The following is a 9,006-nucleotide window of genomic DNA, read 5'->3' as shown; positions in this document are numbered from 1 at the left end:
TTTCAAAGATTTTTTATTCTATAATTTCTGAAAAAATTTATAAACTGTGAAAAAGTTTAAAGTACTTTTTTCTGAAATCTTCTAAATTTAAAATATGACAAATTCTTAGAAATGTTATATTATAAACAATTTTTTTCATCACGGTAGTTTCTCCACCGCCAATCAGTTCTTTTTTGAGCGAAGAACGATCGCTTTTTCAACCTTTCGAATTTTTGCTATTGTAAAAACTGTTTTGATACATATACATCGAAATACTTTTCAGGCTTGAAGGAGGTTGACGCGCGGCTCCAAGCGGAAGCTGCGGGTGGTGTTACTCTTTTGAAGAGTATTGTGATCCGTTTAGAAGATGCTAGAATTCTCGAGAACATTGACGACATGCGAAAGAGACTGATGCAATTAAAAAACATCAATGGCGATTTAATTCGAGAGTACGAGATTCGCCTGAACAGTCATCGAGAACTCGCGGCTAGTTTAAAAGAATTGAATATTGGAGTGCAGCGTGCAGCGAGACTCAGAGGTAACGTCTTTATCGCATAATCATTATTCTTTCTATTTCTTAGCAATTATCTTTATTCTTGCAGTTGGGAAAGCTGCTTCCAACGCAGTAGCTCGTTGTAGAACGGCGATACAAGATGAAAATCCGAAAGCCCTTGCACTTGCGATAAGACATGGCTAGAGAGATCCTTGCAGAAGTTTAATTTATTGCTGGCCAATTTAATAGTGAAAAATAGTGCTTAATTACTTATTTTTAATATTAAAAGCACTGAATACTAGTAATCAATCACTACCTTCAAGTATTAAATTTTTATTAAATTAAATAAAATACAGAACTCTTGTTATTAAATAGAGTTGTTAGATTAACAGGGCAATAAGAATAAAGATATAAAATTTAGAATAAATAATTAGAGAGTTACATGTATTAAAAAAGAAAAATTACAAGTTTCATATAGGCTACGAAATTGAGCTACGATATTAAATTTTTATAAAGGAAATATATCTTCAGGCTAGTTCTTATACTCAATACAATTACCGATTTCGCAATTACATTACGATTTTTTTTAAACAAATATTTTAGGACTGCTGGCATTGTCTATATTATTGATAAAGATGAAAGTACGAAACATTGCTGTGAATTCGTGCACATAAATAATTTTTCTTACAAATATTAGTTTATTAAACAGTTAAATATAATCTTCTTGTCTTGTTAAAATATATAATCTTTACAGTGTTCTCTCTCGATGTTTAGTAGAATAAAATTATTGTTTAGTTTTGGATCTAATCTAACGATTACAGTAAATTTCCGCGAGCAGAGATGCTAAATCTTCTTCTCAATGGAGGAGGTGACGGTCGACGGAGAGTATTTATGGTTCCGTCTGTGGAAGCTCTCAGTCTAAAAGATGTTTGATGACTGCTGTGTAATTCGGTCAGCAATCTTAATACATTCATGAATACGGCCGTGACCTGTCAAATGAAAAATAATCGTGAATTGTCATGGCCACCGTTACATAAAGATTCGATATTATCATTTAAAAGAGGAATATCTTTTAATAACATGAACGTTATCATTCCCACGTCTCTGTTTCTTTTTACTTTGCATATGTTGCGTGATTATGATATAAATCAATTACTGTATATTTTTCTCATCTCCTCGCTATTTTTTTAAGCATTTTTTTTATCCGCAAGCAAGATTATAAAATACTCTGATGTTGAATCTTATCTTATTTCTTTGCAAACTTGCAACGTAATTTTTATATATTAAGCAAGCGTGATCACATTAATGAAATTATTATTAAACCTATTAATAGAAAAAAATCAAAACTAATATTTTATTAAAATTACAAAAGAATTATATTTTAAATATAAACGGTTTTGTTTCTAATCTTATTATATCTTAGATACTTCGTTTCGTATTAAAAAATCAGAGAGAATTCATTAGCTTCATGATGTTTCATAATTTATACTTAATAATTTTCATTATTAAATTTCAAATCAAATTTTATGAATCTGTTTAGAACAAAAAACAATATTTTATTTTCAATTATTCCCAAAAACTTTGTACAATATAAATAATTTGTATCGCTTCAATACTCGATTATCGCGAAATACTGAAATGCGTCGATCTCCTACCACGATCATTACAATGCGTAGATAAAAACACTAAAATGCTGTTGTTCCTATCGTGTGCCTTGAGACCGAGCGATATAGATTTGTTTATGGCCCCGCGATCACGCGCAAACGCCATGGCACGCAGAATAAACAATCGTTTAGAATAATAATCTAACGATTAGCTGATGTATTAACTGCATCGGATATTTGTTCTGTGTTCATTTATAGCCTATTGACTTTTTTTCGGGGCAAGAATTTAAGCTGAATCGTTCTTTTCAGATTTAATAAAAAATTAATTAATTTTTATCTTTTTAATGCTTTCTTTTGTGAAAAAATATTGTAGGATTAGCGAATGAATTTTTAGAATGAGTAATGTACAATATTTGAATAATATATTATTATTTCCAATAGTTTTTTCGCGAGTTTAATAGCTAGTATTTTTTTCAACACTGTTAAATATCAGAGAAGCAATAACTCAATCCCTGAAAAAAATTAAATAATATTTTGTTATTTTTAACTTTTAAAAGATTTCTCTACTTTATTCTTTATATTCTTCATACTACTGTTTACTTTATTGTTTTTCTTTTGTATTTTTTGTAATTTTATTTTTCTTTATTTTCTTGTCATTACTCTTAATTTTGTACGTATGCTTTTTAGAGGGTTCAATCTAAAACGTTAATAGAGACTCTATTTCTTTTATTTTACGTTTTATACAATCGTCGAATCGATCGAATATGTATATACGCAGGTCATTACCTGATCAACCGATTCCCTTACGGAAATCTCGTGGAAAGCGTGAGCCTCGATTTCTTTTGCCCTTTTCTGGCCTTCTAGGGCAGATACCATGCGTTCACCCGGAGAGCAGGAGAGATCGGCCTTGTTTCCCACAAGCAGCACAACCGGTGGCACCTTTCTGCCTCTTCTCGCGTGTGATACCAAAAACCTGAAAGTACATATGACGTGTATACACTTCGCGCATTTGAACGCGCAATTTAACATCGTAAAATGCAATTATTTCATTTTACTTACAAATTGCATTTTACTTTTTCCTAATAAAATATGTAGGGAAAGAAAAAGCACAACATACCTCAGACGAGAAGTTTCATCGAAGCTGACCCGGTCCGTTACCGAATAAACGATAACTATCACATCGGCCCATCGTAATTTCGGCTCCACGGAGGCGGGTGGATTTCCGGGAGGATCCGCTATTTCCCACGAAGATCCCAAATGATTGTCGACTCGATAGATTCTGTCCGTGGTGCAATCGTATTCGCCTATGAAGCGTTTTGTGGCGAATCGCACTGCTAAAGCTGATACCAGAATTAACAAAGTTAATAAAGTAAAAATAAGATATATTAGCAAATAATAAACTATGCCAAATTTAATACATTGTTTCAGTTAAATTAACTTGTTGATATAGGAGCAGTAGCGTTCTAGAAATTATGTAAATGGTTGTATAAATACTCAAAGATTCGTCTTCATATGACACGAATGTTTCCAGTATGAAAGAGCAGGTAATATGGAAGAGTTTCTATTTCGTTATTTTTATAATAATAATTTGATAATTTTATATATATACATATATATTAATAATAATGCTAAATTTAATGTTGTAATTTTTTAGGAATATAAATGACAAGTAACTAAACACTAAGGTTGGGAAAGTCATTTAAAAACAATTTTTTTTTAAATTTTGCAAATGAGTGAGGATGGAAAAAAAGTTCAAAAATTTGATATTTAAAAAATGAATACACCATTATATAAAGCATAAAATATCATAAAACTTTTGTATAGTTTTGAAGATATTTGCTGAAAACGATAAAATCTTTTTTTTTTTTTCGAGAGAATGTTTCAACCCCTAAACTTTGAGACACGCTGATAAAAATATAAATCTAATATCATCTGATGCTCTACAACATATCCAAAACCTATTAAAATCAGTGTAAAACAGCTCCGATCTTTGTTAGTTAAATTAATGGCAATTAAATTGAGTAGGAGCGACCCCCTTTATCACGATTAAAAATATCTCCATTTGGGTATAGTTTCACATGATGAATTTAACAGCATAGAAAATAAAATATATATAATAATAAAAATTCAAATTGCACACGCTCCTATATCAACATTTTGCTTGTTACATATCTTCTTGACTTCAGGAAGCTATATGTTTTACGTTATCCATTGAAGAAACTGTTATCGATTACTCAGTTACTCACCTGACTTGCCGACGCCTGGTTGGCCCAGTAAGATTACTTTGACAGTCTTGAAAGTGTCCTTGTTAAGGCCGAGGCCCCAGCAAATTGGCGGACTATTTCTCTTCTTGAGAGCGGATGCTAACGGTGGACTATCACTATCCATGTCTTTATCGCCACTGATCCGTCCGTAGGGTGTCCCATCGATTATGAACCCCTTCGTATGATGATATTTAATGGATGCATTATTAGCAATCTGTCGTACGCTTCTTGAAGGGTGGGGGCGTAATAAACAATACACGGGCAACACGTCATTGTAACTGCGTCATTAACTATTATTAGTATATTACATATATACTATAACGTATATTACGTTATAGAATCTATACGTGTACATAAATTGCAAAAAAAAAAAACGCACGATGCAGTAATAAGCGTCATAAAATTCTATTCCCAGACTTTTCCGATTTCATTGCAAGAATCCGGATCGCGTAGCCTCAGCTGATTTCGTGAGGAAATTGTTGACCCGTCGTATTTGGCGCGCACGTGCCGTCGCATTACGTCGCGACGATTGTTGTTGTTATTTTACGTAAGACCTTAATGGATCGAGGGACTCTCCTCGGTGACTTTTATCACTTCATATATACGTCTTAACTTTCACGCCGCATTTTTTCCGCAGACACGGCGCCGACGCTCGACTGATCGTCAACGGCTCGTCGCCTTGTTGCGTTACTTACATCGAGTCGCATCGCAGTTCGATGCACTTGCTCGTACACTTGTCTCGTCCGTGAACGTATATTGCGACTAATTGTTTACTACTATGTTCAGCACCGCATTGCATTAAATATAATATTCTTCTTGTCTCTCTTCGTCTTCCTTCGCACTTCGTTTTCTCGTGAAATGTTTTTAAATTCATAATGTAAAATTGTACATCTAATTTGAATTATTATTATTTTTAATCATTTCTATAGGTCGCCGCTGCTTTTACTTAATATGTTAAAAATTTAATTAAAACGTTAAAGTTAGATAATTTAATTTAAAAACTGTGTTAAATTTGTCCCAAATTTAGTCAATTATTTATTCAGTTCACTAATTGTAAGTGCATTTACGCGGCGTCGATTCTCATGCGATGAATATATAGTTCGAATATCATAAATATAGTTCGAATAAATGAATGAATAATATATATGAATACAGATGAATAAATTTTTTTTTATTTATGGGAATAAATAAATAACTACTTTTTATTCAGTTTGAATGAACACATCTGTGAATATGATTATGAATATTTTTTATTTCGCATTTATTCTCACCTTGTGACTATTATACATTATTTAACACGCTCCTTATAGTAAAAGCATCGACATAATAGCTTGAATTTTCTCCTCGATATAATCATAATTAGTGTATATATAGTTATCATGTTTCTCTTCGGTATAATCGTAATTTTCGACCAATTACTTATGAGCAAGGGTAATTGCTTAATTGCTGATACTGTGATATAATTCGTAAAATATTTTGCCTTTGAGTTTATTAATATAACGTGTGTTACGTTATAGAATCTATACGTGTACATAAATTGCAAAAAAACACGCATTAAAACGTGATTAAAACATAGACATATTTTCTAAATTTTAATCGAGGACAAAATATTTTAACATGAACATAAATATAGACATAAATTAAATAGATATTTAATATAGACATAAATGTTTTAACATAGATATTTTCGAAATGTTAATCAAGCTTAAAGGCAAAATATTTTACAAATTATATCACTATATCAGCAGTTAAGTAATTAGACTTGCTTAAAAATAATTATAGTTAAGTCCTACAGAAAAATATCATGGCTCTTGTACACGTGTACCAAGCTGACAGATAAGTCCCTGACGATTTTGCTAAGAGTAGAGTAAGCATCTATCCTATATCCAAATTTAAATTTTAAATAAAAAAGTAAAGCTAAGTACAACAAAATTTATTACATGAAAACAATAAATAAATGACCTTCCATTACAAAAGCTGATCTGAATATTTACTACAAATCACTAATTCCGTTTAAAGAGAAAAGATTGTTTAGTTTACATTTTGTTGAAATGAATAAGAATATAAAATATTCACGAATAAAATAATTTTAAAAACTCATAATTTCGAATAAATATATGAATAAATGTGTTTTAATGTGAAAATTTTGAATAAGTAAAATTTGTAGCCCAATTATACAAATTTTTTGTATTTATCGAACATATCAATTCGTACAGATCTCCAAGTAACGTTTTAAAGACATCTTGAAAACTTCCAGAGGACGTCTTATACGCTAAGAAAGTTCCAGAATATCCTTTATAAGGTATGTTACGTGGTTATGGATGTTGTTTATTTTGAAACTGAGTAATTCAGTCAACAGAAATGGATTGATTTGCATTTTGACATATATGGAAGTTAGAAATAACAAAATGTTATTTAACTCAAGATAGAATTATCTTTGACAAACGATTGGAAATACGTAATTCTTAATGACACAAAAAAACTGTCTCATCCAGGTATCGCTAACGATGTTGCGTGCACATTGGTGCGATCCACGGTTGATATTATAGAATATGTGGATCATTTTTTCAATCTTAAATAAGGAATGATGTATCAAGAGGACTATATTTAGTTTCTGCACCTGGTGTGTCGATGCCCCTGTTAAAGAAACAAAAAACTACGCAGAGAGTTGCACGTAAGAATTAATGTATCGCTGAGTCATTTAAATTATTGCCAACGTGACGAGGTTTGTAGGATATTTATATTTTTGACGTGTATTTTTATCGAACTGCAATATATAACTGGAATAATTCTGATAATTACAATTTTTTATATATCCATATTTCTGGCTATTTTTTTTAACATTTGCGATATACAATGTATTTTTTATAAGTCACTTCAACAAATTATTAGCGTATTATAGGTACATTCTGTTTTATGCATGATGTACATAATGCATCATTTATCCTTGTTTAACATTCGGTGAACAAGGATAAATGATGTATCATGCGCATCATGCGTGAAACGGATTGCATCCTATAATTAATGGAATATACGCGTTATTCCCTTTTAAGACTGCTTAACCCTTGCAATTTCAAGCCACGTTAAGTTTCATCGATTATTATCATATAGGTGAGAATAAGGTCAGAATTTCTAAAAACGCCGTATAAAAGTCAATTTCTCACATCAAAATACATAATCTATTAACGTGCACATAGAATATATGCACGCACGCGCATGATCTTCTCTCTTCCATTTATTCTGCATCAATAACGTATAAGGACAATATTTTATTGCATAGATATATTTGCGTAGGTATACTTTGAGAGATCGCTACGAACAGCGTCAATGAACTTCAAACGGGATAATTCAAAATTTAATCAGGAAATTATATTTTGCTCAGAAATAGAAATAGAAATAGGTCTTATGATAAGTGCATGGCCCCTGTTATCGCCAACAGTTTGTTACAAAAATAGAATTTATTCCTCTTAGCTGATAAATCAAGTAGGTAAAAGCTATTTAAGGAATTATGATAAAACGGATTGATTACATAATATGTCAAGTTTGAAAATCAAAATAATTTTATTGGCTCAAATTTTTTAAACTATATATCATGTGTAATTTTTTCTTAGATACAATTATACTTTTTATTATTCGTGGAAAGAACAATTCTAAGAATTATTCGTGGGAAATATATGAAAAAAATTCCATAGAGGATTTGTGTAGTTGAAATAATATCTTAAAATAAGCCTGAAAAAGTGACGTTTATAGTTTAACATGTTTATTTAAAGACTTTCCGCGATAAGCTTTTCACTTTATTAACTCGTAGGCGGATATTGTTGGATCATCAGATTGTTATTTAATTTTTCTGACATATAGATTTTTATTTTTATTTTTATTTTTATTTAGATTGCCATTCACCTATAAGACTGAAAACATTTCACCGATCGTTTTGTGTTAAATACTGACTTCATCATCAGAAACTCAGTTTAATATTAATCAATTTAATACTAAATTGAAAATTATTTATTTTGAGTATTGAAAACGTTGTTGCTTAGTGTATTTTTAATACTTAAAATAATTTATAATCATTTTTAGACCAACCATACTTTATATGATTGTCGCAAAAAAGATTGTAAATTACAGTTAAATTATAATAATTGCAATTATTTTTGTGACAATAATAATGATAATTTAGTCATTTTTGCTATCAACTATATATACTTGTTGACAGAATTACCATACATACATTATTATTATTACAGCAGTAATAACAATAATTATGATAACATGTAACTATAGTCACAAATACGAAAAACTTTTCTCTCAACATCTTTAATTTTTCCTTTGACACTTTTATTCTCTCAAAATTACTTCGACAATTGTTCGTAATAAAAACAATCGCCGGTTTACTGATAATTCAATTGTTAATCTAAAAATAGAACTGGTTCGATTGGTTCGGTCAATGTGGATAGGACAAAAAGGGTGCAGATCGTTGATCTGCAAGTTTTTTTTCTGGGGTTATCGATTGGGTGAGTTCTCGTATCATGCTTATCTGTCAAAATTATCCCAAATCCATTTATTCCAAAAAGCCTAATGAGTTAAATCGCCGTTGTTTTAAAGATACAGAAAAAGAGATAGGAGATGTCCCAAAGAAATCGTAATGTATTACATAAGGATAAGATAA

General features: G+C 30.6%; 2 protein-coding genes across 2 annotated transcripts in view; one reads left to right on the top strand and one right to left on the bottom strand.

Moving 5' to 3' along the window:
- LOC108749448 (Bardet-Biedl syndrome 2 protein homolog) overlaps window positions 1-861 on the top strand; it is a 5,020-nt gene extending 4,159 nt beyond the window's left edge. Inside the window, exons 10-11 of the mRNA XM_018488176.1 lie at window positions 263-517; window positions 582-861. Of these exons, the coding sequence (XP_018343678.1) occupies window positions 263-517; window positions 582-676 (350 nt within the window). The 3' untranslated portion in view covers window positions 677-861. The remainder of the gene's footprint in view (window positions 1-262; window positions 518-581) is intronic.
- Window positions 1-4,465, bottom strand: part of LOC108749445 (ras-related and estrogen-regulated growth inhibitor) — a 4,817-nt gene extending 352 nt beyond the window's left edge. The window contains exons 1-4 of the mRNA XM_018488171.1: window positions 4,323-4,465; window positions 3,194-3,416; window positions 2,863-3,049; window positions 1,292-1,461 (exon numbers count right to left, since the gene is read on the bottom strand). Of these exons, the coding sequence (XP_018343673.1) occupies window positions 1,292-1,461; window positions 2,863-3,049; window positions 3,194-3,416; window positions 4,323-4,464 (722 nt within the window). The 5' untranslated portion in view covers window position 4,465. The remainder of the gene's footprint in view (window positions 1-1,291; window positions 1,462-2,862; window positions 3,050-3,193; window positions 3,417-4,322) is intronic.
- Window positions 4,466-9,006: the final 4,541 nt, after the last annotated feature.

The sequence above is a fragment of the Trachymyrmex septentrionalis genome, unplaced genomic scaffold, assembly GCF_001594115.1.
Source record: "Trachymyrmex septentrionalis isolate Tsep2-gDNA-1 unplaced genomic scaffold, Tsep1.0 scaffold29, whole genome shotgun sequence".
NCBI lineage: Eukaryota > Metazoa > Arthropoda > Insecta > Hymenoptera > Formicidae > Trachymyrmex > Trachymyrmex septentrionalis.
This window is presented reverse-complemented; position numbering and strand designations above follow the sequence as displayed.